The 25,935-nt window shown below is 60.3% G+C and overlaps 1 protein-coding gene across 11 annotated transcripts in view; it reads right to left on the bottom strand.

Annotated features, from left to right (window-relative positions):
• Nucleotides 1–24,181, bottom strand: part of RIPOR1 (RHO family interacting cell polarization regulator 1) — a 31,988-nt gene extending 7,807 nt beyond the window's left edge. For 3 of the 11 annotated variants that reach the window (XM_048316259.1, XM_048316263.1, XM_048316261.1), the window contains exons 1-9: nucleotides 11,428–11,689; nucleotides 4,067–4,193; nucleotides 1,917–2,066; nucleotides 1,516–1,594; nucleotides 1,184–1,207; nucleotides 646–699; nucleotides 414–566; nucleotides 261–324; nucleotides 135–178 (exon numbers count right to left, since the gene is read on the bottom strand). In XM_048316259.1, the coding sequence (XP_048172216.1) occupies nucleotides 135–178; nucleotides 261–324; nucleotides 414–566; nucleotides 646–699; nucleotides 1,184–1,207; nucleotides 1,516–1,594; nucleotides 1,917–2,066; nucleotides 4,067–4,193; nucleotides 11,428–11,674 (942 nt within the window). In that variant the 5' untranslated portion in view covers nucleotides 11,675–11,689. Of the gene's footprint in view, nucleotides 1–134; nucleotides 179–260; nucleotides 325–413; nucleotides 567–645; nucleotides 700–1,183; nucleotides 1,208–1,515; nucleotides 1,595–1,916; nucleotides 2,133–4,066; nucleotides 4,194–5,645; nucleotides 6,875–7,023; nucleotides 7,822–9,534; nucleotides 9,764–10,565; nucleotides 10,754–11,427; nucleotides 11,690–15,067; nucleotides 15,213–22,846; nucleotides 23,275–24,027 lie in introns of those variants that run through there. The other 8 variants (XM_048316266.1, XM_048316270.1, XM_048316260.1 and 5 more) reach the window with 8 other exon arrangements.
• Nucleotides 24,182–25,935: the final 1,754 nt, after the last annotated feature.

Here is a 25,935-nt window from a genome sequence, read left to right as displayed (position 1 = left end):
CCCATGCCACCCACCACCACCCACCACCACCCTGCAACATGCCCTCCACGCCAGCACCCACCTACACCCCTGAGACACCCCAAGGACAACAGGGCAGAGGAAGAGCAGAACCCAACCCATATGGTCCCACCAACCTCATACTGGTCACCAGCACAAAGCCGGGCAAAGCCTGCCAGTCCTGCAAGAGAAGGCAGAGGGGTGTCAGCAGGCAGCAGGCAGGCAGGCAGGCAGCAGGACAGGGATGGAGCAGGACATGGTACCTTTCATCCGGATGTGGAACTCGCCCAGCTGGCTCTCCAGCTCATTCTCCAACAGACACATGTTCTGGGAACAGACAGACAGATGGACAGGACCCATCAGCAGCCATCCATGGACTCAGCACCCTGCCAGCCCACCCTAGCCAGGTGTCTCACCTCTGTGTACTCCTTGTAGCCCTTGCTGGCCTCGGCCAGGCTCTCGCGTGCCTCCCGGCTGCCCGGCGAGCCCGTGCTGTAAGCCTTGACCATGTTGTGGGCTCCATCGCGGAGCCGCCGCTGGATGCAGTAAGCCTCATACAGCTCATCTATCTGCAAGGACAGGCCCGAGCTGTGGTGAGGGGCAGGGCTGGGGACAGCACGGCCACCCCAGCACCGCCCCAGCTCTCACCTTGCTGGCGTGAAACTCCAGGCGACGCAGGAAGCGCTCGATTGACTTCACTTGCTGGAAAAGCAGAGAAGATGGTGTGAGCAGCAGTGCAGCCCCTCTGTGGAGCAGCCACAGGTCAGGATGTGCCCTCTGTGTCCCCTGTCCTGAGGCTGGGGTGGGTCCTGGTCACCAGCCCTGCCTGGGAGCTGCAGGGTGGCAGCCAGTGGGAAGCACCCATGTGCTGCAGCCTCCTCCAGACTCCCCTGCTCCAGAAGGCCCTCCAGGAGCCAAGCCAGGCTCCAGGGTGCTTTTTTGTCCCAGCCTCTGAGCTAACCCAAGCCCTGCACTCACTAACAACAGCTTTTGTTTGCCTCAAAGGGGTTACAAGACCATCTCTCCTTATGCCCCACCCAGGGCCACTCTGCCCACAGAGCCCCAGTCCCTCTCCTTCCCAGAGGACAAGGCAGCAGGGCAGTGCTAGCAGAGCAGGGCTGGCAGTAGCACATCCCAGGCACAAGGAAGGGGAATACAAGGGGGACAAGACACTGATCCCGCTTACCTTATCCAGATCGTAGAGAAAACCCTGGAGGAGAGATGAGAGGGATAAGACGTAGCACAAAGCCAGCTCTGCCCACCCAAAGAAGACCCAGCACATGGCACCCACCACCCATAGCACAGCAGTGGGACATGCAGCACCCAGCCAGGGCTGGGGAGTGCATGACAGAGGGACAGAAGCCCCAACACCAGAGCCTGGGCTGGCCCCTACAACCCCACAGAAACAGGCTCTGCCCCAGGTACAGATGGACCATGAGTTGCCCCAGCTGTGCCCACAACCCCGGCTGTCTACCCAAAGCACCACTCCCCATAAGGCTCTTCCCAAGTGGCACTCACCAGGCGTGAATTCCTCTTGGACTCACGGATCTGTGTGCTGAGCTTCTCCAGTTCCAGCTGGTGCACCTCCAGGTAGGCTCTGGGGGCAACCACACCATGGGGGTCAGGTTGGGACACTGTGTCCAGGACTTCTGCTCCCCACAGCCCACACCAACCCAACACATGTGGCAACACATCCCCACTCCCTGTTCCAGGACCCAGTTGTGGGAACCCATATATGCCTCTACATGGGATGTGGTGGGATGTGGGACCCCACACAATCTGGGACCCCAAGGCAATGTGCCCAAGAGACCTGCCATGTCTATGCCTGGTGAGAGCAGAGAGCTCCCAACCCCAACCCATGTCACAAGCTGTCTCCATGCCCCTCAGGAGCTCCCTGCCTCCACCCACCCAGCACTTACGTCAGGCCCTTCTTGAGAGCTTCGTACACCTCGTCCAGGCGGTTGGGCTGAGGCACCTTGGGTGGTGGGGACTTGTGGGACATTGAGAACATCCTACTGACCCTGGAGCCAGTCTTGCGGGAGACAGTGGGGGTGAAAGCTGAGAGATTCCTGGGGAAGAGAGGCTGGGATCAGCACGCAGCACCAGGGTCTTTCTGGATGCCCCAGCCAGCCTGTCTGGAGACAAGGGTGATTTCTGGGATGGAGGCCAGGTCCACTGGGACCTGCCTGGCCCTCCCAGGACTCCCTGGAAGCCATTCTAAGTGTCCAGCAGGGCTGGAAGACACAGAGCCATGAGACTGGGCAGCACTGCCTGCACCACATGCCTGCAGCCCCCTGGCAATGCATTTGGCTGCCCCAAAGCCATGGGAAAGACAAGGAGAAACCCAAAAATGTGGAGATGGAGAAGAGCAGGGAGGCAACATTGTCCCAGTGGGGTCCAGGAGTTTGGCTGTGATGTAGCCTCTGCGGAGGTGGAGGGTTCCTGGTGCCAGCTGGGGGGAGCCAAGGCAAACAGAGATAGCACCAGCTGGAGTCAGGCTAAATTCCTGGAGTGCCTCTGGGGACATCTCCAGACCTTGTTGGCCTCGAATGGGGCCATGCTGGGCTCCATCCCCAGCACCCAGGTTGCCAGGGGCATAGAGGTGCTCCCTGGTCACTGTGGCAGAGTGAAATATGCCACCTTGTGCTTCCAGGATCAGGCAAGGATCCCAATCCAGCACGGGAGCATCCTGGGGACCAGCAGCCCTGTCACCTCATCACACAGCACAGCGACATGGGGCAGGGACATCCTCACTGATGCTCTGCCTCTCCAGATGTCACCAAACCTGCTGGATGGAGCTGCCTCCCCCGGCTGACCTGCGGGATGCCGACCCAGCACTGGGACCCGAACACCGAACACCACCCTTCCTGCCTTGTGCAATGGAGTCACTCCCCAGCCGAGCGAGCAACGCCTCGCTCAGACCGGCTCTTCCCTTCCTCCTTCCAAAGCATCGTCGCGCCACCGGTGCCCAGGAGACACCATGGGCTCCTCATTTCCCAGCCTCAGGCTGTACCTCCCATCCTGTGCTGCTCTTCACAGAAGTGACAAAAAGACTTCCCCGAATCATCAGTGGGGAAATGAATGTCTTGGCCTCCTCCCAAGCGATGGGTAAGCGCCTAATTTCCACCATTCCTCCTCATTCCTATCCTCCAGGGTCCCTGGAGGCATCTCCCACTAGCATCTCCCCAGCAACCACTTGGCTGCAGGCATCTAAAAGTCCTCCCTCTTCTCTGTTTCTAAGAGGCCCCCTCTGGTACCCACAAATCCAGCAATGAGCTGGTGATCTGGAAAGTGTCACTTTGCCCAAAGGCTGGACAGGACTTGGGGACAAAGTTGATCAGGGCAGGAGGCCAGAGTGCAGGAAGGCTCTGCCTGGAACCCAAGGACTACCTGTGAGAGGGCAGCCGGGAGCTAGGGATGGTGCAGAGGGGGATGGAGGGGAAGTGCAGCACGTGGGGAGGCTCAGCAGAGAGGAGGAGGAAGGGTATGAAGGGACCATAACATCCCCAGTGGCTGGAGAGGCTGGAGCAGGCAACAGCTGCTCCTCACACTGCAGCTGGCGGGCAGCCGGTAAAACCTTTCAAACGATAGGTTTGAGGTGACCCTGAGGAAACCCTGATTCACACCAGCACTCAGCCCCGAAACTGGCTGCCGCAGGATGTCAAGGCCATCAAGATACTTCAAAGCCACCCCAGCTTTACTGCACCCATTAACATTATGAGATGGTCACAGGGAAGCTCTTTTAAGAGCTGGTTGAAGAATGAGGTGAGCTACACCTGCCCCCTCCATGCTCTGGTGGCAGCAGCCACATGGCTGCAGGGTCCTCACCCCACCTGGGGCACAGCATTTGCAGAAGGCTGGGACGATGGGCTCTATCTCCCACATGGCCTCAGTGTTCCCTGCAGCCCCCTGTGCAACAGCCCCTGGCTACCAAAAAGGTCCCTGAGCGAGATGCTGGGACAGCTGGATGGGAAGGAGCCTCAGGATGCACAGCAGGTCCCACCACAAAGCCCAAGCCTGTCCCTGTCCCTGTCCCTTGTGGCAGGCAGCGTGAGCACCCATTTCCTACCTGAAGGGCCGGTCGGCCGATGAGTTCACTCCGGCGAAGGACTGGCTCCTATTGATCTTGGTGACGAGGACTCGGCGCTGCGGGCGCACAGACAGTGACATCGTTGAGTGTGACCTGGAGGGCCGCCCTGGGGACAATGACACAGCAGGGTCACCAGCAGCGGGGTGAGGACACACAGGCAGGCAGGACTGCCACCAGGACTGAGAATGGCACCCACAGACCATGGGTTGGGAGACTTCCCACTCTCTCAGTCCAAGAACATTCCTGGTGGCACCGGCACGCAGATCTCATGCTGCCCCCAGAGATGCTGCTCTTGGTGAAGGAGGGCTCTGGGCACTGTGTGCTCTCAGTGGGCACACCCAGTCGTGTCCCAGCTTGGCCCTATGGGAGTCACAGAAAGGGGCTGATGCCCAGTGCATACCATGGCCTTTCCCAGATGTGTCCGTGGCAAACTCTACATGGTGCCCAAGCCCAGACACCTCCTCCTGAACCCCACCTCGTCCCATGTCCACTGTCACCCGTGCCACCCTGCTGCAGGGGCAGGAAAAGCACAGGGCTGGACCTGGCTGCCCAGCCCTTCGCTGTCTCCTCACTTGCTTCCGCTCGCTTGCTCCAGCAACCAGGAGGGAAACCCAAGGACAACAAAACACTTTGGAAAGTTCCCAACTTTGCCAGGAACTCTGCATCGGGGAAGAAAAGGCTGAGCCATTCCCTGCCAGGCCCTGGAAAGTCTACGCAGGCCACATGTGTCCAGCCCCATGGCTGCTGCACCCCTGCCCTCTGCTCCTGGCAGTGACGGTGTCAGGAGCCTTGAAACCACTGCCTGCTTGTCCCCACCACAGCCAGTGCAGTTGATACCAGCTGGGGGTGGAGCAGATTTCTGAGTCTCAGGGCCCAGACCCGTCTGCCACTCCATGTCACAGGAGCCATTCCTGTATCCCTGGTCGGGGCTGGCGCTCAGGGAGGGCATCCCAAAGGACAAGGCAAGAGCAGGAGAGAACAAGGCTCCTGGCCCTGCCACCCCCAGCAGTGCCAGCTGTGCACAGAGAGGAGCCCAGCCTACAGGGCAGCCACAGAGGAGCAGGATGCAGGATGCTCCACTTCATTCTGGCCACCACTGATGGCAGGTCAATCCCTCTGTCCCAGCCAGCCCTGAGCAGAGCTGCGGGAGCTGCTGGGGATGAGCCCACACAGTGCCAGCAATCCCCCACCCCACCAGGGGAGGCCAGGCAGGACCCTGGGGATGCACAGCTTCCCTGGCAGACAGACTGAGCCAGAGCCATCTCCCTACATCCTAAGGGGCTCACTATGCCTTTCCTCCTGTCTCCAGCATGGCCGACAGTGAACAGCACAGGGACACAGGCACTGCTGGGGCTTCTGCCACCATCCCCACTCCTTCCCCGTGCCCAGGACCCTGGCTCGGCCTGGTCCCACACGGCTCACACCCACTCAGCCACCGGTGGGCATCCCCCCGGCACGGTGCCCTTCACCACCCCGCACGTCAGGCTGGGGCCAGGGATTTGCAGCACCCAGAACGTGCCAGAGCCATTTGCAGTCAAAGCTAACCACCACCACTCACCTCTATCCCAGTGGAGCCAGGAGGCAGCAGGTCCATCTGGTTTCCCCTTGGGACGCGTGTCCCAGCCCAGACCACGGAGCCACTCGGCGGGTCCCACGGACACGGTTATCTGGGTGCCAGTCCCTCCATTTTCCAGGACAACACTGTCCCAATTAAGCTCATTACGAAGAGCTGTAATCCCTGGCAGCACAGCTGACCTGCAGATTACCCTCTGCAGGGCTCTTTAATCTGCTCCCCATTGAGCGATGAGGGCCTGTGGCACCCGTGCTTGCTCCCCAGCTGGGTGCTACAGCGGCTCATCCCTAGGGAGAGCACCCACCATCCCTGGACAAGGCTCTCCATGTGTGGGGCAGGTCCCAGCTCGGGGTGAGGATGGTCCTGCCAGCCTATCCTCCTCCAGCCCACGTTGCCATTTTGGGGCACAGAGGGACCTCTAAAGGGAGTTTCCCAGGCAGAAGCCTGCACTGGGGGAGGATGCTGAAGGTGTCAGAGGAGAGAAGGATGCCGAGAGCATCAGGGGGAGGGGGATGCTGGAGGCATTGGAGGGGAGAAGGATGTTGGGTATGCTGGAGGGGACCGATGCCCCAGCACAACTCCCCAGCAGTCAGAGCAATCCCCAGCCACTTGCCCAGGCACCTCAGAGGCTCCAGCAGCCACTTGTGCCGTGCTGGGTCCTGCTCCAAAGCACTGGAGGCTCCCTCACTGCCACAGGGAGCAGTGGCTGCTGACAGGACCACATCCCTGCGCTCCAGCCCCAGACCCGGCTCTCCCATGGCACCATGGCACCCTGCGTCCCCAGGCCTGGCATCCTGCAACCTACATCCTGTGCCAGGACCCCAAGCCCCCTTGGAGGAGTGGGACACCATATCCCTGCTCTGCAGGAGTGATGCTCCAGGAGCCCCAAGGATGCTCCAGTCCAGCACCGGTGGGCAACCAGCCAGGTGCCGAAGGGCTGCATGAGGCCGGGCAGGCAGGGTGTGGGGTCTCTGTTCCTGGCACGCTTGAGCTTGACTCACAGAGGAGGAAAAATCCCCAGCATAGAGCATTCCTGACATTACCGAGATAAGAGGTACCTGGTACCAGCAGCACAGCCAGCCCCCACAGGGAGCAGAGCCCGGGGCACACTTGGAAGGGACCACCGTGCACCGTATCTTGCCCAGGCTGGTGAGCCCCATGCCAGGCTTACCATGAGGCTGGCACCAGCAGAGCACTGGCACACTCGTGTCTCTGCCATGGGCTAAAGCCCCATGCATATCCTTTCTCTCTCCTGAGCAGGAGAGGTCCTGCCCCAAAGATTCAGCCCCAGCAAGCCCCACCGCCCCCTGCCCTTAGTTAGGGCTCAGTGCTAACAAACCTGCCTCCCGACCAAGCTTTTCACCTTTTCTGCGCCACAGACTGCTTCCAGCTCTCCCAGCGTAGGAAATGCAATCCTGGGAGTGTGTCCGTCTGTCCGTCCTCGGCCAGCACTGCCTGTGGGCAGTGGCCAAAAGGGCAGTGAGCAGCTGTACAGGCAGCACAACGCGGGGTGCTGGAGCCCACCCCGGGGCTCTCCAGCCCGGCCTCCGGCTCCTCTCTCGACGCCTGGTGCTCTGGAGATGATTGGGATCCCAAGAATGCTGGTCTGAGCAGCGGAGGGGGCAGTCCGACCGGCTGGGTTGGTCCCAGCTGGTTTCTGTTTCCGACACTCAGACACCAGCCTCAGGTCGCTCCGGCGGGTTTATCAACACTGCCCTGGTCAGAGACGCCCCAAACTGGCTCCCCCCGAGTCCTCAGCCATGCAGCCCTGGGAGCTGGGGGTGCTCTGACCAGCACCTCCAGGGATGTCACTCATTGAAGGCCACCAGTGCCCAGGGAAGCCAACCCAGCAGCCTCCAGCACCCCTCACCTCGGGGAAGACACTCACGACCAGCCAGCAGCACCTAGAGCGCCCAAGGGGCTTCCTCAGGAGGAGCTGGGCTGTGGGCCCGCACTGCGGCCGTCCCCGGGGCACAGCAGGGCACCAGTGTCCCCCAGTGGGGGAAGCCACGATGGACACAGGACCGTCCGTCCTGCCCGTGGTGTCTGGGGCAAGTGGGGGGTCCCACAACACCCCGCCCAAGCACCCTTGGGTGAAACTTGGGCGCACGGCAGGGATGACCTCGGGAGCCTGTGAACTCAGCCCGCTGGCTCGGCTCCCCCCAGAGCAGCCGCTGCATCCGTGTTTGCACAGCTGTGGCCCCGCTGCCCCAACCCAGGCACGTACCCCGGCCCCCGCCGGCCCCTTCCGGCCCCGGGACGGCCCTTGGCCAGCTCCCAGCGTGGGCTGGAGCAGTTCTTCCCTCCCATCGCTCCTCATTCCCCCTCAGCACAGGGGATGGGAGCATCCGGGACTGAAGCCATGCCGCCTTGGTCACAAGGAGCCTGGGAGCCGCCTCTTCCCTGACCTCTCCATGCTCTGCCTCTCCTCCAGGAAGGCAGGACACCCCCGGCTCCTCCTCGTGCTGGGCGAGGAGAGGGACTGGGGGCTTTTGGGAGTCAGATGAGTCAGTGAATGGCATCCCGGCTCCCGTGACTCACTCGGAGAGAAAGTCCCAGCCATAAGGTCACAGCCCCACAGCCCCCACCGGAACAGGGAATGGCGGTGTGGTTGTTTGGGTGCTGGCTGCTCTCGGCAGTTCGGGTTGGATGGGTGCTGGCTGCTCTCGGCCCCATGGCAGTAGGGGCATGGCGCTGATATCCGCCCCTGCGGCCACTGGAGGCTGCTGGCTCCTTGGGCCAAGTGGGAGGGCGGCAGGAAAGGGAAGGAGCTGCGAATGGGAAGAATTGCAGGAAGTGCTTATTTACCCCGCGGAGTATCCCTGCGGAAGGGCAGGGCACGGCACAGGCAGACACTCACAGCCAGTTCCTCGGGGGGGCTCACAGCCCCTGACCCCGCCACTCATCCCATGGGCTCCCCGCCTCCAGCCAGAGGGAGATGCAAACCCAAACTGTGACCAGGAAAGTGGCAACCATTGGGGCAGGGGGTTTCCCAGGGGCTGGCAAAGCTCAGGCCCAATGTGTTCTCTAGGATGGCTCCTGGGAACCAGCCCAGGACCACCATGGTCCTGGTGAAGTCCCCCACCACCAAAGGCACAAACCGAGCACCCAGCCAGGATCCCCACGGACACCGCTCACCTCTGTACCCTGTAAGATGGGGCCGCATCCTGGCCATGGACACCAGACTCCACTCCTGAGTGGGCTGTGATCCCTCTCGAAGGTTCTGGGATCCTCTAGAAGGATCCTTCTGGAATTGGCATAACCTTGTGGAGGTCCCACATGCCACCTTCCCCCTGACCTTCTCATCTCCAGGGCACTGTGTTGGGTACCAGTATCTGCCCCCACAAATCCTGCCCAGACAATTTGGTCCGAGTGCACAAAAGCAGCCCCAAGGCCCTCCATTCTGCCCAGGTCCCCTGGGGCCACCATGCCAGGGATGCTCGACATGGAGATGGGCTCTGTTTGTCCTCATCAGACGTGGGGGCACGAGCAGGGAAAAAACAGTTTTCCGAGGAAAACTGTGCTGCCATGGCATCAGGCGCTGCCGGGGCATCAGAGGTGCATCACCCCGGAGCAGCTGGCAGCTGTGGCCCCTCTCCTGCCTTGAGACGCAGAGCCTGGATCTCAGTGTGGGCAACAGCAACATCAGGCAGCCAAGGGGTTCTATCCTGCACGGACACCCTGTCCTGACACCCCATCACTGCAACCCGTGGAGACAACCGTGTCCCTTGCAGGTGGCGGGTGCGTATGTCCTTGGTGTCCCTATCAGGGAGAGCTTCCCTCCCAAGAAAACTTCTCACCCCAAAAATCCCCGCCTGAGCCCAGCCACGTCACCCCGGGAGCCTCAAACAGCTGGGGGTCCCCAAATTATCACCGTTTGCCTGGGAGCCCTGGCGCTGCCGGTGCTCGGTACCTTTCGCTTTGCCATTCATGGCGTGCTGCGGCAGCACATCCCCCTCGGGCTGGGCTCGGTGTCCCGGGTGGTTGTTGCTCTCGCATGCCGTCCGTCCGTCCGTCTGTCGGCCCGAGTGCGGGGGCCGTGGCCGGAGGGCTCCCCCCGGGCAGCAGTCTCCTCCCCCGCTTCCCCTGCCCGCGGGCTGACATCACTGCCCAGCGCCGCAGCCCCGGCGTGACTCAAGGGGGACGGAGGATGGGAGGACACGGGAGGATGCCTGACCCCCTTGAAGGGAAGAGGCCCCACCAGCACCGGCTACTCCCGGAGCACGGCACAGTTCGGTCCCTATCTTTCCCTCCCCACCCCTCCAATAGGGAAACTGAGGCACAGGCGGAAGGGAGGGGAACACACTGCAAACTCCCCCCCTCCAGCCCCTCTCTGGATCGCTTCCCTTGGAGATCCCCTTCCCACCGGCACCCAGGGCCGGGCACACACCAGGGAGCACACCCCGCCCTGCCGAACGCACCGCTGGCCCTGAGCTGCTGCAGTCCCCGAAGCTGGGTGGGGGATGCACAGCCCCTCGCCCCCATCCCTGCCGGCTCCAGTGCGGGCAGGCACAAAGCCGTGGGCAGCTGACGCTCACACCACTGCCGCTCGCTTCTGCATTGCTTGGGTTTAAATATAAGTATATACAAATATAATAAATATATATATAGTTATATTTATGTATATATAAAACCACCGTGGCTTTGCTGTAGGCTTCCCACAGCATGCAATCCCGTGGCATGCCTGTGGGCACCCTCCAAGACCTAGGAACCACTGGGAAAAGGGTTTCCTTGCTCAAAAGTCCCTGGTTTGTATCCTGAGTCTCCAAAGCCTTGGAGGAGCTCTCTTCAGCCAGAGCTTCCTCACAGGGCTCTCCAAAGATGCTGGGTGCAATTCCCATGTGGGAATGTGTGTCCTGCTTCCCACGGGGGTCCAGCTCCCACAGGGCAGTGTGGCAGACCTACCTGCCCTCCATGCCAATTCCAGCAGCCAGCAGCACCTCTCAGGCCCACAACTCCCTGTTTAGTGCCCTAAACAACCAGGAGACTCTGTGGCACAGATGTCACCATGCTCCAGCGCTGTAGGTCCCTGCACAGCTCCTGGTCCTGGGAATACCCAATCCTGGCACCCTCCTCCAGGTTGGACAGAGGCTGGAGCAGCCAACTCTATCCAGCCTGGGATCAGCTGCCCTCACCACGTCACTGGGGCAGGAAGAAACACCTCCCTCCCAGGCTCCTTTCCTGTTTGCTGCTGATTTTAGAGCAAGGTCAGGACAGGTTCAGGAGGAAAAGCACTGGGACAGAGTCTTGGGGGTCCTTGCAGGTATGAGGTGCTCCCACAAAGTTAAGCCCTCCCCCAGAGAGTGAGCCTGTTGTGGGATTGCTTCCCCAGCCCAGAGCAGGTACCCTCCCTGCAGGTCCTGCAGGGGACAAGAGGCATCAGGGGCTTCCACATAGGGTGGCATGGCTGTCCCACTGTGGGCACCCACACGTGGCTCTGGAGGCAGCCACAGCCAAGCCTGCAGAGCTGGGGTTGCAGCGGTGTCACCAGAGAGTGCTGTGATTCAGGGTACCCTCAGGTCCCAGGGCCCAGGTGGGTGCCTGGGGGGGTGCACAGCACCAGCCACATTGGGAGAACAGCTGGGAAAAAAGCTGGTGAGGCTGGGCCGGTTCTGAGAAGCACCCAAAGAAAAACCATCCCAGGTGCCCACCGGCCTGCAGCCTCCATGCCAGTGCCACAGGCCTGGGGGAGCCAGCAGCCCAGCACGCTGCAAAGCCCATCTCCACCCCAGCCTTCCAGAACCTGCATGAAGACCATGTCTCCTACCTCGTCTGGACGCGATGCATCCCCCCAGCTCTCCCCGCCGATGGGCAGAGTCCCATCCTGGTGGCTGCCGTGGGCAGTGGCCACCACCCGGCTTTTCACCCCGTGCTGCTTCTCCCCAGGGAATGGCATCACTGCCGGCACCGCCCCGGCTCTGACCATCCTTGTGCAAAGCCTGCGCCGTGCTGGCAGCTGTGCGGAGCCAGTGCCCGGCACACGGCCAGGCAGCGCGCCCGCAGCGCTGGCCCATGCCAGCTTGTTTGTTCTCATTAAAGGTTAATGACAAAGCCACGCTAAAGCTGCCCCAGCCGCGGGAGGGGCATTCCCCGGTGCCACGCAGAGTGAGGGGACTTCCAGGCTTCCCTCGCAGAGGGGTGACAGCGAGGCTGTGCTGCTTGTGGGGACTCTGCCTCTCCACAGCCTGCAGTCCTGGGGGGATCTCTGTGGCAGCTGACACATGGGTGAGGTGCCTGGCATGGCACCATCCCGGGCATCACCCTTGGGGAGACCACCAGGAGCAGGCAGAAGACAGGGTCAGGCATTCCAAAAGTGGCAGAGGACGCCAGAGGAGGACAAGTCACATCAGCCATGCCCTCTGAGCACCTCACAGGACCCTGCACGGCATTTGGCGGGGCTTGACAGCTCAGGACACCTTGCCAAGGGAGGGCATAGGAAGGGCACAAGTCATGCCAGCAGCGCCAGGGTGGTAATTGAGTTAAATGAGCCCCTGTTCCTGGTTTGGCTGGGGATAGGGAGTGGGTGCAAGGAAGAGGACATCTCCATGTGACTCTCCATATCAGGGGGCTTCCCTGGATAGTCACCACTCTGGCTCAGCTCAACCAGCCAGGGTGGCTGCCTCAATCCCTCCTCCACAGCAGGGATGTGGGTGTAACACCCCAGGTGCTCCCTTTTTGGGGGTGTCCCTTTATGTCTTCTCACCAGGCCTGGGGAGCTGCCCTGGGCATCCCCACCCCAACCACAACAGCTGAACATGCAAACAAAACACTGTGCACAGCCACACTTGGACACACATGTACAGCCACGGCCAGTTTGTGCCCAGGCAGAAAAATCCAGGAGGTTATTCCCACTTCCCTGCCCTCCATGGGATAGAAGACCAGCTTCCCATAGATCCCATGTCCTTCCAGCAGAGTCCTAGGGAAATTCTCCAGCTTCTCCCTGCTGGCCCAGGGACCACCAGCACTGAGGCTGAGCCCACCCAGCCCCTGGAGAAACCACCAGCCCTAACACAATGCTGCCCTGGTGGCACCAGCACCGAAGGCCAAGGTGAGGAAGAAGCTATTTCAGGCTGCTTCGGACAAGTACTCCCCAGCCACAGACATCCTTGAGGCTGGGAATGTCACCACAGCTGGAAACCTGACAGGAAAGGGCATAGGGCAGCCTCAGTCAGTGTCAGAAGTCATGGCTGGCCAAAAAGGTTTGTGGAGATGGAGTCAGCACCAGCCTGGTGAGGGGCCAAAAAGCTCCTGGCCATGGGGGAGACCTGGGAGAGGGCAGGAGATGACAATTTTGGCAAGAAGACACACAGTCATGGCTTGAAGGAGAACCACAGTGAGTGACCAAGTGACTTGTCCTGGGCTGGGACAGCAGGTGGTCACCTCCACCACAGTGCTACTTCTCGGACTTTCTGCTAAAACTGGCAGAGCCAACTCCAAAAAATCCTGGGAGCCCAAGGCAGAGTTTTTTGCGCAAGGTGGATGACCTGAGGGCTGGAGAAGGACCAGCCCTTGTGCCAAGCCAGGCTCTACCCCAGCCAGGCTGGCCCCAGTGCCCGTCAGCAGCATCCCTTCCTGAAGGGGCTGGGCATGGGGCGGTGGCAGACTCAAGCCCTCCCCCCTCGCTTCCTCGCATCGTCCCCACACAGCAGCAGAAATAGAAGCGATATAAATGGCAGCCCTATAAATAACCCCAAAGCACGCGGCGGGGAGCTCGTCCCAGCCCAGCACTGGCCTCAGCCCACGCAAAGCCAGGGCTTGGGCTGCCTTCACTGTGCCCTGGGGATCTTGAATGCCAGCTGCTCCCTGCCTGCCATGGATTTCCCAGGGTCCTGTCCTTTAGGTCAGTGCCATGGCAGGAGCTCCAATGCACCCGCTGAGCCTCAGCCACGGGCACAATCTGGAGCGCAGCCTGATGGCATTCCTGGGGGACACCCTACGCCCATCCAGCTCCTCCTGTCCAGCCAGCACTGGACCATGCCCATCTCAGGCACCCTGCTGCAACCCAGCCTGCAGATTCCTGGGCAAAGCAGCAGCTCTGGCCAGGAGCCTCAGCAAGGCTTGAGAAGAGATCCCCCCTGTCCTCACTACCGTCCTCACTGCACATCAACAGTTATCCCCTGGTTGCACCCCAAAACCTCTCAGCTGCCCACCCCAACATCTCCCATCACTGCCATGTCCACTGCTGCCCCCCGTTTCCATGCTCAACCCCATGATGCCATGTCCCCCATGGGGACTCAGCCACCACCACGCCAGGGATACCACCACGCCACCACAGCTCCTCTCCACCCAGGGGACTGTGGCAATGCACTGGGGACCCCCACGAGCCGAGAGGAGGCAACGCCACTGGTGACAAGCTGATGACAAGCCCTGCACTGCCGGATTTTGTGCGGCATCACGGCCTCACGTCCCAGCCCTGCCCGGGGGACGCAGTGAGGCCACCAGCCAGGAGACGGGAGTCATGGGGTTTATAGGACGGCCAGGACTTCCCAGTGCCCTCGGGAGTCTCCTCTGGGAATGTGGCAAAGGTAAAACCCGCTGAGGCTGTTTGCACGCCCTGGGATGGCCGGAGGTGCGGCAGGGGAAGGGTTAATGGTGCGAGGCCTTCCCGAGCACTTCTTGGCAGGCTGGGAAGGGCTGGGAGACAGGAGGATCGGGCCAGCAACAAAGCGAGATCTGTCTCATTAATTCCTCCGAGCATTCCTCCCTCCGTCACCCTGGAGGGGAGGAGGAGGCAGCACCCAGCTGACATGCTGCACCCAGGTCCCGCAGGAGCCCACCCGGGTCCCGCCCGGGCGCAGGGGCGGGATGGGGGAGATGGCTGCAGCTTCTCCCGTGGGATCCAGGGCTCTGGCGTCCCGCAGGCGCTCGGGCACGGCCCTATATGGGCACGGGCAGCTTTCCCTTCGCCCGCCGTACCCCTGCCCGTACCCCTGCCTGAAGTCTCAAGGGATTCGGGGCACAACACGGTTCATGCCACCAGCGTCACCCCAAACCTGGGAGAGAAAGAGTGGCTGGAGAAGCTGATACATCCCAGACAGGGTCTGGGGGGCACCGGCTGACATTGGGGGTGCTCGCCCTGATATCCCACTGTCAGGCAGCTCCTTCTCCGGGCGTCTCCGGCCATGATCCCGGCCGGGCCGCGGCGTGCGGAGGATCGCACCGATCCGCAGTGGGGCGGAGGAGCAGAGCCCCGTGTCCGTGTCCCCGTCCCCGTCCTCCCGCCGCGCCCGGACACCCCAGCGCGGCGTGGGGCGCCCACCGGGGCTGGCAGCACAGGGGACGCGGGCGGGCGGGCGGTGGCTTGCGGCGACGTGGCCCCCCAAGGGTGTAGCCCTGCTAAGGCCACTAACCCCGCTCCCCCCGACCCCCCCGTGGCCGCGGGGTGCGGAGGTGCGGGTGGCACTCACATGTCCCAGGAGAGGCGGGGGACGAGGCGCGGGGCGAAAGCGGGCCTGGCTCGGTGCATCCCCTTTGTTCCACTCCCATGGACGGGAGCAAGCGGGGAGTTCGTGCAGGCTCTTGGCAGCGCCCACCCCGGCTCTCTCCATGGAAACGCGGGAGCCATGTGATTTCGGCAGGAAACCACGGCCCAGCCAGCGCCAATGGCAGCTGCATGGACGGGAGCACCTCCCTCCCCGAGGCGACCGACACCGCTGCCGCCACCGCCATCGCCACCACCGCCACCACCAACACCGCCACTGCCACCGCCGCACGGCCCTGCGGGGGTCCCGGACCCGCCGGCCCATCAGCATTCCACGGGGGTCCACAAGCCCCACCTCCCCCGGGGCGAGGGGAGTGGGGGCAGCCCGGCTTGCTTGGCCCCCGGCTGTTTGCCTTCCTGCCGCACACGGCGCCCACAGCCTCCCCCTGCCAGGGAAGCAATGGCTGGAGCAACACCTCCTCCGTCACCCCCCTCTCCCCCCACGAGGGCCACCACAGCCTCCCGGGCTTCAGTGCTCCCTGACAGACCCCGGGCGTGTTTCACACTCCGGCAGTGAAGTGACACGACCAAGGCTGTGCAGTCAGTCGGTGGCAGAGGGAACACCCAAACGTCCTTGCTCCCAGCTCTGTGACACCCAGCACCCCACCCTGCCTTCCCCCCACAGCTCCTGCATCCAACTGAGCCATGCTCAGACCTGTGCCAGTCAGAAAGTCCACTCTGGGGGAGCAGAGCATTGGCACTGACCCACATTCCCCATCCCACCAGCTTCCAACCTCCATGGGGAATGAGCAGAGGAGCGCTCCCAGCTTCCCCAGCTAAGGGACAGGCAGCCCCAGTGTAAATGCAGGCTGTCACCAAGGGATGCCACAGTCACACTCTGCTGCTTCCACAACTACCAGTCTTGCTTCCTAAACCCTGACAGCTCTGAGCATCCCTGAAGGTGGAGGGGTGCCTGTTGGGGGGATGCACCCTGCTCCTCCTCTTTCTCCCAAGACCATCTTTCTCCTACCTGTCCCAGATCCTACTGAGTCGACCCAGTTTTAAATGGGACCGATGCCTTCGCAGCCCTGGTGAGACATCCTCCATGCAAGGACGAGGCAGCGCAGTGCTCCTGCCAGCCCTGTGAGGCAGAAACACTAATTAGACCATCATCAGGTCTTGGAGCCCAGTGGAGCAGGGCAATATCAGTGACAAGGACATCATTGCACCACTCTCACTCTCCTGAGCCCACACCAAGGAGCAGAGCATTGCTGCCAAGGTTGCTCAGTGAGAACCAGGGCGTCCCAGCACCCAGCCCAGTTCTCCAGGCTGGCCTGGTTACAGGGAAGGAGAAGTGATGCAAAGATAGGAGAAGGGACAGCAGGTCCTGAGGCCACCAGGGAAAAGCCAAGCCAAAAGGCCAACAAGGAGAGGCTGCAAGGGTGGATTCACCAAGCCATGTGATTGATGAATCCCAGAATGGTTTGGGTTGGAAGGCACCTTAAAGACCATCTGGTTTCAACCCCCTGCCATGAGCAGGGACTCCTTCCACTATCCCAGGTTACTCCAAGCCTCATCCAACTTGGCCTTGAACACTTCCAGGGATGAGGCAGCCACAGCTTCTCTGAACAACCTGTGCCAGGGCCTCACCACCCTCACAGGGCAGAATTTCTTCCTAATATCTAATCTAATCCTGCCCTCTGTCACTTAGAAGCCATTCCCCCTTTTTCTGTCACTCTGTGCTCTTGTCTAAAGTCCCTTTTCAGGTCTTTTGGAGCCCCTTTAGGTACTGGAAGGGGCTCTAAGGTCTCCCTTGAGCCTTCTCTTCTCCAGGCTGAACAGCCCCTACTCCCTCAGCCTGTCTCCACAGCAGAGATGTTCCTGACCTCTGAGCATCTTCGTGGCCTCCTCTGAACTTGCTCAAACAGGTCCACATCCTTCTTATTTTGGAGTCCCCAGACTGGATGCAGTGCTGCAGATGGGATCGCACCAGAGCAGAGCAGAGGGGCAGAATCCCCTCCCTCAACCTGCTGCCCATGCTGCTGAGGATGAACCCCAGGATACATTTGGCTTTCTGGCTGCCAGCACAAACAGCCAGGTCATGTTGAGCTTCTTGTACAACCAACACCCCCAAGTCCTTCTCCTCAGGGCTTCTCCCAATCCATTCTCAACCCAGGTCCCAGTGCCACAATGTCCCTGTCCCACTAGGGTGACCCACCATGTGCTTGGTGTGCTCAGCTCACTTGATCCATCATCCCACCTGGATTGAGTGGGGGTCTGGATCCCACCCACACCCTGTGCATGGTGTCACCACTGAAAATTTTCAGTTGAAAGTGACCTCCAAGGATTATTGGGGCCAACTGCCTGAGCACTTTAGGTCTGCCACTAAGTTAAAGCATGTTACTAAGGGCACTGTCCAAATGCCTCTTAAACACCGACATGCTTGGGACATCAACCACCTCTCTCCAGGAAGTCTGTTCCGGGGTTTGACCACCTTCTTAGTAAAAACTTGGGGTGCCTGGAGGTAGGTTGACCCACACCACCATATTCCACTTACCTATGCACCACCATCCCAAGGTAAAACCCCATTCCTGGTTGCTGCTGGGGAGCAGCTGTATCCCTGCAGGCAGCAGGAGAGGGGATTGCACCCTCCCTTCGGCCACATGCTTGCCTGCCCTGCCAGGCTGGGTTGTGGAGCCAAGCACTCCCTGTGCCAAGGTCAGGGCTGGCACACCGCACTGGCTGCTCTGGGAGCTTGCTCAGCACGGACCAGCTTGGCAAACAAAAACAAGGACAGGCTCCTGCCCGAGTTCCGGCAGCACCCCTGGCCTGCCTGCCCTCCAAAACTGCCTCCTGGATTTATGGAGGTATGGTGCCTGCTGGCAGGCAGGAGTTAAGCCTCCCAGCATTGATTTGGATACTCCTGGGTTAGCCTTCCCAGCATGGATGCAGATAATCTTGGTTTAACCCTTTCATTATGGATATGGATACTCCTGGGTTAATCTTGCCAGCATAGATATGGATGGATACTCCTGGTTTAATCCTTTCATTATGGGTACGGATACTCCCGGGCTAACCCTTCCAGCATGGATATGGATACTCCTGGACTCCTGTCCCTGAAGGAGGCTTCCCAGCAGTCCGGTTGGGAAGCTGGGCATTGGTGCAGGCAGGAGTCCCTGAGCCCAAGGGCACTCTGTCTGAGAACCTGCTGGCATTAGTGAGCTCCTCCCAGCACAGGATTGCACCTTTCCAGAGCCTGGTGACCCGAGACCACTCCAAGCACATTCCCCTCCTCCTGGCAGCTTCAGCAGCAGCTGTGCCAGCTGCCTGCAGCCGCCTACCGTGGTGCAGAGAAAGGTCTGAGCCGTCAGCGGAGCCCCGCACCGCGGGTCTCTGCCCAAATTGCTCTTCTCACTGCAGGCTGGGCCTGGAGCCACGTCTTCCTCTCCCCTCTCTCTGGAGGGCTGGAGGCCAGCCCTTGGCTCCAGGCTGGAGCTGCTGCATGCTCAGCATTCCTGCTCAGTGCTGGAGCAAGGCAGCACACACAGGCCAGGGCTCCAAGCCTTGCGCCGGGACAGCCACACGTGCTGAGCACACTCAGAGCCTGGCCACCACCCCCAGGAGCAGCTGAGGTGCCTCCACAGAGCCTGCCACAATCCCTGCCACCATCCCTGCCACCGCCTCGGAGATGAACGTCCGGCATCCCAGCACCAAGCTCCGCATCCCTCCAGCTGCGCATTTTTGGGGAGCACAACCTGGGAAAAAGCTGAGGGAGCCAGGGCGGCGCTGATGCAGCATGAGCAATGTGAGCTGCCGCTCCAGCTGACTCACCGGAGCCCTGGCCACGCTCGGGAACTGGCCGGCAGCACAGAAAGGCTGTGCCAGCAGGTCCTCTGAGCTCTGCTGGAAAACCTTCCCCGACACACTCGGGGCCAGCTCACAGCGGCAGCAGTCTGGGGCACAGCCCTGACCCAGCCTGTCCTTTTCTATGGGGCAGAATTGCTTGTCCCAGCACTTTGCCTGCCCCCGGGGCTGGGAAAATGGAGGACAGGATACCCCCAGAGTGGCCATAAACCTACTCAGTGTCAGGCAGCATTGGGTGCTGGTCAATTCTCCCAGACTCTAGCCAGAAATCCAGAATCTGGGTCAGAGCTTTGCAGCAGAGCCAGGACATCCAGCCTGTGACTTCATCAGGTCCAGCCCCAGCATGGGCCAGGAGGTTAAGGAACTGCAGAACAACCCTGGTCCAGACTCTCTGGCCACCAGCCAGCTGTCCCCCCTCCTAACTCCCTTCTCCACCCCAGGAAGGTGGCTGGCAGCATCTCCAACCCCTATCCCAGCTCAGCCTGGGGGGCTGAACATCTCCTGGGACCACTCCACCTCCTGCAACCAGGCAGCCATCCCCACCTCAGCACAGCAGGAACCAGCTCACGCACACACCCGTAGGATCACTCCCAAAGTATCCATGATTCACAAGATTCCTACAGTCCCTTGGCATTGTCCAACACTGAACAGGAAGGCTGAGGCTGTGGGCAAGCCCAGAAACCAGCCCAGCCCAGCAGATGGAGCAGGGCAATTGGCAGCTGGACCATGGCACAGATGGACAATGGCAAAGGTATCAGCAGGCTGAGGATTCAACATCACACCAGGTGAAGCAAAGCTTGGCCAATCAAGCTGGCTGAGGTAGGAATACATTGCCCCAAATGGTGCTGCAAGGATGTGAGTGCAAAAGGCCATTCGGAGCACGAGGTGTTTTGGCAGGGCTGAGTCTACAAATTTAGCAGAGCTGTATGCAAATGCATGTAAATATCGTCCTCCCAAGCAGCACAGGGGATCCCACACACACCCTGATCCATTCCACTGCTGAAGTGGGGTCCCTGTACCCCCGTGAGCAGCACCTGCTACACCCAAGAGCAGAGTGAGTCCATCTGGGAACAGCCAGTGGGCACCCACGTTGGCCTCTCAGAGCGTGAAAGTGCTTCCTGCAGCGAGCACCAGCCTCCAGCAAAGCTCCCTCCCCTCCAAAGAAAACAACAAAGAAAATGCTGGGATGGGGATTAAGGAAATGAAACTGGCTGTGCAGGGTAAGCAAGGATAGGAAGTGGCTGTGATATCTCCTCTCCCAGCTGGCCTACAGCTCTCCCAGCCCAGAGCCCACAGCACAGCACATCTAAACCCAAGGGAAATCACGTGCTGGGGAGTGTGTTGAATAACTGGGAGGTTTCTGAGCGATCCCTGCTCCTGGGATGGAACAGGCACTTGGGGAGCCTCTGTGCTCCCACACTAGCACTTCCATGCTCTCTCCATCCCAGCACAACATGCAGGGAGACCCCCTGACACCACGAGCTGCACTCTGCTTCTGAAGCTGGCACTGTGGGGTGGCATCTCAGGAGTTTTGCTCTCATAGAATCATTAAGATTGCAAAAGACCTCTAAGATCATCAGGTCCATTAACCCCGCACTGTCATGCCCACCACTAAACCATGTCCCCCAGATGCCGCATCCATGCATTTTTTTGAATACCTCCAGAGGTGGTGAGGCCACCATTGCACCTATTCTACCTCTCCTGGCTGTTGGTCCAAATGGGTTTGTGCTGGGAAGAGTGTCTCTGGAGGAAAGCAGTGGCAGTCAAACAGAAAACCAAGACTAAAACCAGCTGCTAAAAGCCGCCGGGCGGGTAGGGGTAGCAGAGGGGGGACATGCCAATAGCATGGATCCTGCCACATCCTCCCCACCCAAGAGATGCCCCCAAGCAGGGCCCATTCCAGCCCTTGTTCATGCCTCTAGCACATGTGTGAATGCCACCAGCCCCAGGCTGTGGCTCCAGCCGGTCTCTCCTGTATCTGTCACATGTCCTGGCATGCAAGGGCCAGCTCTGTTTACATGCGCAAGTCTCAGATTCTCCTGCTGGGGATGAGTCAGGCTTCCCTCAACACCCCGCTGAGGTGGCGGTGTCAGGGCCCCAGCTGGCGTTTGCCTCCCGAGCGGCACAGAGCCGGTGGATGCCAGGCTGGGGAATGGCTGGAAAGGGCTCACACAGCCCTCTGCCTGCTTTCCATCCCACCCAGAGCCATCTGCAGCAGCATGGAAGGCACTGGAGGCTGGAGAGCACTGCCAGGAAGCTCTCCCTGGCTCGGCTCCACCAGGTCAGCTTCCTTCCCCTCCACCCCATAGGCATGTCATGGCTCAGCGCGGGGCAGTCAAACCCGGAGCAAGCCCCCAGCCACCTCCAGAGGGTCTAGTGTGGGTGGGATGGCCAGGCTGCTGCTGAGAAACCCTCATGTCTGCAAAGCCTTGGGGTGCTGGGGTGTCTCCTGGGGTGCCAGCTCACAGGAGAGAGGGATCCCCTGGATTTGGGACCCCCAGGGACAGAGGCTGGAGCTCGAAGGAGAAGCCACCCCTCTTCCCATCTGCACATTGCCAGGAGATGCTGAGCTGCCGCTGGACTTGTGGGGTGGTGAGATGGGTGCCAGCTGCACACCATTGCCCAGCCTGTGCACAGTGGCAACCGGCAGTCTGCCCTATCCAGAGGGTCCCCAGCTGAGTCAGAGCGAGCATCCCAGGAGACAAGAGAAACCCCAAAACACCCCAACCACATCCAGCTCCCCCTTCCCTTTCATTGCTCCCAGTCCTTGCTTTCTGCTCCTCTTTTCCACATATCCCAGAATCAGAAAAGCCCCCGTCTGAGGAGAGAGGCCTTTTCCCTTTGGTCCCAATTTTCCCAGTGTGGGAAAAGATCCTTTTTGGATCCCCCCACCTGCATCCCCCTCGCTGTGACCGGGGCTGGGCTGGCTCCGTGCGAGCACAATAACCAGAAGTGTGTGGAGCCGCTGGAAGGAGCGATGTTCCGGGATGGTATGCAGCCCTGACAGCACTGGCTCTGCTTTAAAGGGTAACTTTATCCTGTAATAACAAACAAGAGGAGCCAAGTTCCTCCCCAGCATCACTTCCCTGGCTCCGAGGAGAGGGACATGGGGGAGAGAACTCATTAGAATGAGCTTGGATCCTTGTTCTTGCCATCACAGGGTCTTAACTCCACTCCCTTGAGACAACAAGGGGGGGGAAGATGCTCCAGGGCAGCAGGTCTGGGTCAAGAGTTGGAACAGACACATTTGTGTGCTGACATGCTGGGGACCGAGGAGATGACCCCTCTAGCAATTCCTGTCCTGCAGACAGCAGCAGGAAGCCTGCCACAGCCCATGGCATGCCCTGGGCAGCTGAACCCCATCGCCATCCCCACAGCCCCCCCCACACGCACACAGCACCAGACAGGCACACTGGCATCTCGGCACAGTGCCAGCCCCAAGTGCAGCCACCTGGGAACTTGTTCTGCAAGAGCTGGAAATTCAGGCCCAGCTGGTGCCGTGGGATGGGCAGGGAGAGGCTGACCTGCTGCAAACCCCTGGCAGGACCCTGCAGAGCAGGACTGGGTGCTACGGCCAAGGCATCACTCTGGCAGCATCATCCTTTTTGTGGGCACTCCTGGGGGAAAAGGCATGGGCAGAGCCCAGCTGTGGGAGGAAGGGCGAGCACTTCTCTGTGACCCACGGGTGCACCCTCCTTGCTCCCAAACAGGTTTTTTCTGAAGATCCATGGGTGTGGCTGTGCCAGGGCCCCAGGGCACAGAGCAGGCAAACCTCTGGTTTATTCTGTGGGTGCACAGGGGGCACTGGGGCATGTGATGGGCTCATCAACATCTGTGGTGTGTTCACAGGGGATGTGGATCATCTGCATCACCCCATCAGGCTCAGCAGTGGGTGACCTACCTCTGCTCCTGCAGGGACACTGATGCTCAGGAAAGGTGTCCCTCGGTGGTCATCACCAGGGAGGGCACAGCCCAGCCTGTGCTGATGGGGCACTGATGCCCCCTCCCTGCCAGTCGAGAAGTGGGGGCAATTTGGCAGAGCTCAGTTGTGTGAGAAGATGACAATCTGGAGAAGGCTGCTGAGATGTTCTGTCTGATTTCCACTTCCCCAAGGAGCACCTCTGTAGATCCTGGGGTTTGATTAAATCCCAGCCTGTCAAACGAAGCTGGTGAAGTGCTGCAGTTTTCTTCCCCAAGATGGATTTCCTCCAAACTCCTTATTAGGGGTTTGGGTTAAGTCTGTGCGAAGCTGGTAAAGCTGCTGCCTCCATGGTGCCCCCCAGCAGACCAGGGGGCTTCCAGAGGAAGCACAAGGCAGGATCCGACCAGCTAAAAAGGGGAAGAGAGAGGAAGGAGGGAATCATAGACATCTAAAGCTTTCAGAGCCTTAGAGGTGACAATGACAGCGTCTGCCCTCTGCAAAAGGGGCTGTGGGAGACCCATGGGAGACAACATGGCTTGGGAGAGATGAGTCAAGGGCTGCTGCTGGTTGCCAGAGAGGCAAAGCCTGGAGCAAGCTCCCAGTACCAAACCACCCTCCTAGGGCAGATGTGAAGCCTGCCCGGCTCTGGCTGACTGGAGTGGAGAGCACCAGGGCAGGCACCAGTGGGTTAAAAGCTTGAGGTGCGACTTGGTGAGCTGCTTCCTCCAGGCAAACAATAACACAGGGGAGGGAGAAGGGATGCATGGGGCTCTGCAGGGACTGATAGCGATGGAGCAACCCCAGCCCTGCAGCTGCAGCCGTGCCGGAGGAACCCTCAGCACACTATCTGCTGGTCCCACTCAGCTTCCTTAGCAGCCCTGGTGCAGCAGGGACCGGGTTGTTCCTCCTCCAGAGCCTCATTTCTCATGGACCCAAGTTGGGTCCCTGTGCTTTGATGGCAGCCCTGGACCCCAGCACCCCCCAAACCCTGCACTCCCAGAAAGTCCAGCCTTCCCAGCACCGGTGTTTCCCACTGCTGGTGCCTCTGAGAATGGTCACCCAGGGTTCTGAGCCCCAGGACCGCGGTGTCACCCAGCACATGGTCCCCACCGTGACCGTCCTGCTGCCCCATCCCCCCACGTCATGGACAGTGCCCACACCTTGGCAGAAGAAAGATTTGGCTGGAAGACGACTCCTGCAAAGGGGATCTCCAGGTCCTGGCTGGGGTCCCTGCAGTTCTGGTTGCCTCTGCTCTTGGTCTTTCCCAGCAAAGATCTGCTGCACCTGGAGCTGCTGCAGCCTGGCCACGCTGGCTGGTGTCCCAGCACTTCCTCGTGTGCGGCTGTTTGTGACCTGCCTGCTGCTCCACCTCTGCAGCTGCATCGCTGTCACAGGAGCAGCCCTTTTCCGTTCCGTTTCCTTTTTTTGACCCTCTCCTCCTGTAGCAGCCTTTGCCTTCCACGGAGGCTCTGCCTGCTGCCATTCACCCCACTCGGGTGTGGGAGGGTGTCTCTCAAAATGGGTCTTGCTCAAAATGGGACTGGCAAGTCAGGTCAGGACTCCTGGTGTCCTCACTGCTCCTACCCCAACCCACAGACCTGCCTGACTCCAGCTCCTGGTGCAACAAGTCTTTGCCAGTGGCTATTGGTCTGGAGTAAGGCAGCTGCTGGAAGACCCTGGGAAATGCGGGCTTTTCCCTCCACTGAGGATAATCCCTGGAGCCTGGAGAGCTGCTGGGCTCCCTGGAGCAGAGAGATGTTTGCCCCCAGATGTTACTGTGGCTCCAAAGGGGCTGGGGGAGGCTGTCTGAGCTGCTCTGGGTGACAACTTCCCCACCCATGGTCTTTGGAAGTCCCCAGACATGTTTCCACGACCTTACGCAGCCTCAGGAAGAATCCCAAAGAGGTTGTCCAGCTTTCCCTACTGCTGGAACCAACGCTGGTCCAGCTGGCACCTGTGCCCCACCTTCAGAACAGAGATGGATCAGCTGCTAAAAGCAGATGGATCCTAAATCACATTTACTCTGTCCAAACCTGCCTGTGCTCCCAGGGAGCAGCTAGAGCTGGGATTTCAAGTGTCTCCTGGGGCACTGTACTGCACCCAGTGAAAGGACACAGGGCTGTGTGCTGCCATCCCAGCGGGCAGGGGGGACGCTGAAGTCTGACACTTCCCAGAGCCAGGAAATAAGCCTGACACAAAGGGCAAAGCCAGCAAAGGGAGGGAAGGAGTGAGGCAGGAAACATCAGGCAGGAGAGGAAACAGGGAAGATAATCAGCTCCATGAGCACAAACACCCGGAACTTGTGCAAAGGAAAAGCCGACACCACTTGGCAAGCATTTGAGCAGGGAGACCTGCCCATCTGGCCTCTCACTGAGGCTTCCTGAAGAACACGTGCCCTGGAGCACTTTAAGGTTCTCAGGGGTCCCTGGCCTCCAAATTACCATGGGTGGCACAGTTCCTGGTGGCTCAGCTCCAGCATGTCCTGCCTGGGATGAGCCTTGTCTCAGAGGGTGGAAGGATGGGCTCCTGGAGAGCAGCTGGCTGCACTTGTGAAGGCAAAGCACTCACCAGGGGTGAATCCCAGTTGCAGAGAGAGGTCCAAGTTGGGTCATCCTGCCCCAGTCTCTTGTTGGCTTGAAAAATGGGATCAACTGACCTCTTTCCACTTGGTTCTGCACAGCAGTTAGTCTGCTATCCTCGCACCCAACAGGAAGACCACTGCACTGGGATTCCTACAGGCTGATGCTCCAGGTGTTTCAATGCCCAGCAGTGCCCTGGGGTTAGTTCTTGTCCCCAGCAGCTGTGTCCAGTACTGCAGAGCTTCCCACTCCTCCTCCTACCACCTTCAGAACACAGTGCTGCCCATGCCCTGGATGACCTGACCACATCCCAGGTGATGTCCCAGGCTGATGGAGCTTGTCCCAGCTGCCAGCAGTCCTGTCTCCCGCCATATCCCCAAGGGAGCAGTGACACACATCTCACAGGGCTGGCAACGACCACGAGGGGGATGACGACTGTAAGCTGTCAGCAATCCATGGTGGGATCTCTGGCATTGCTCATCTCCCAGG

This window comes from Corvus hawaiiensis, chromosome 12, assembly GCF_020740725.1.
Source record: "Corvus hawaiiensis isolate bCorHaw1 chromosome 12, bCorHaw1.pri.cur, whole genome shotgun sequence".
Taxonomy (NCBI): domain Eukaryota; kingdom Metazoa; phylum Chordata; class Aves; order Passeriformes; family Corvidae; genus Corvus; species Corvus hawaiiensis.
The sequence above is the reverse complement of the archived record's forward strand: the minus strand, read 5'-3'. Positions and strand labels throughout refer to the sequence as shown.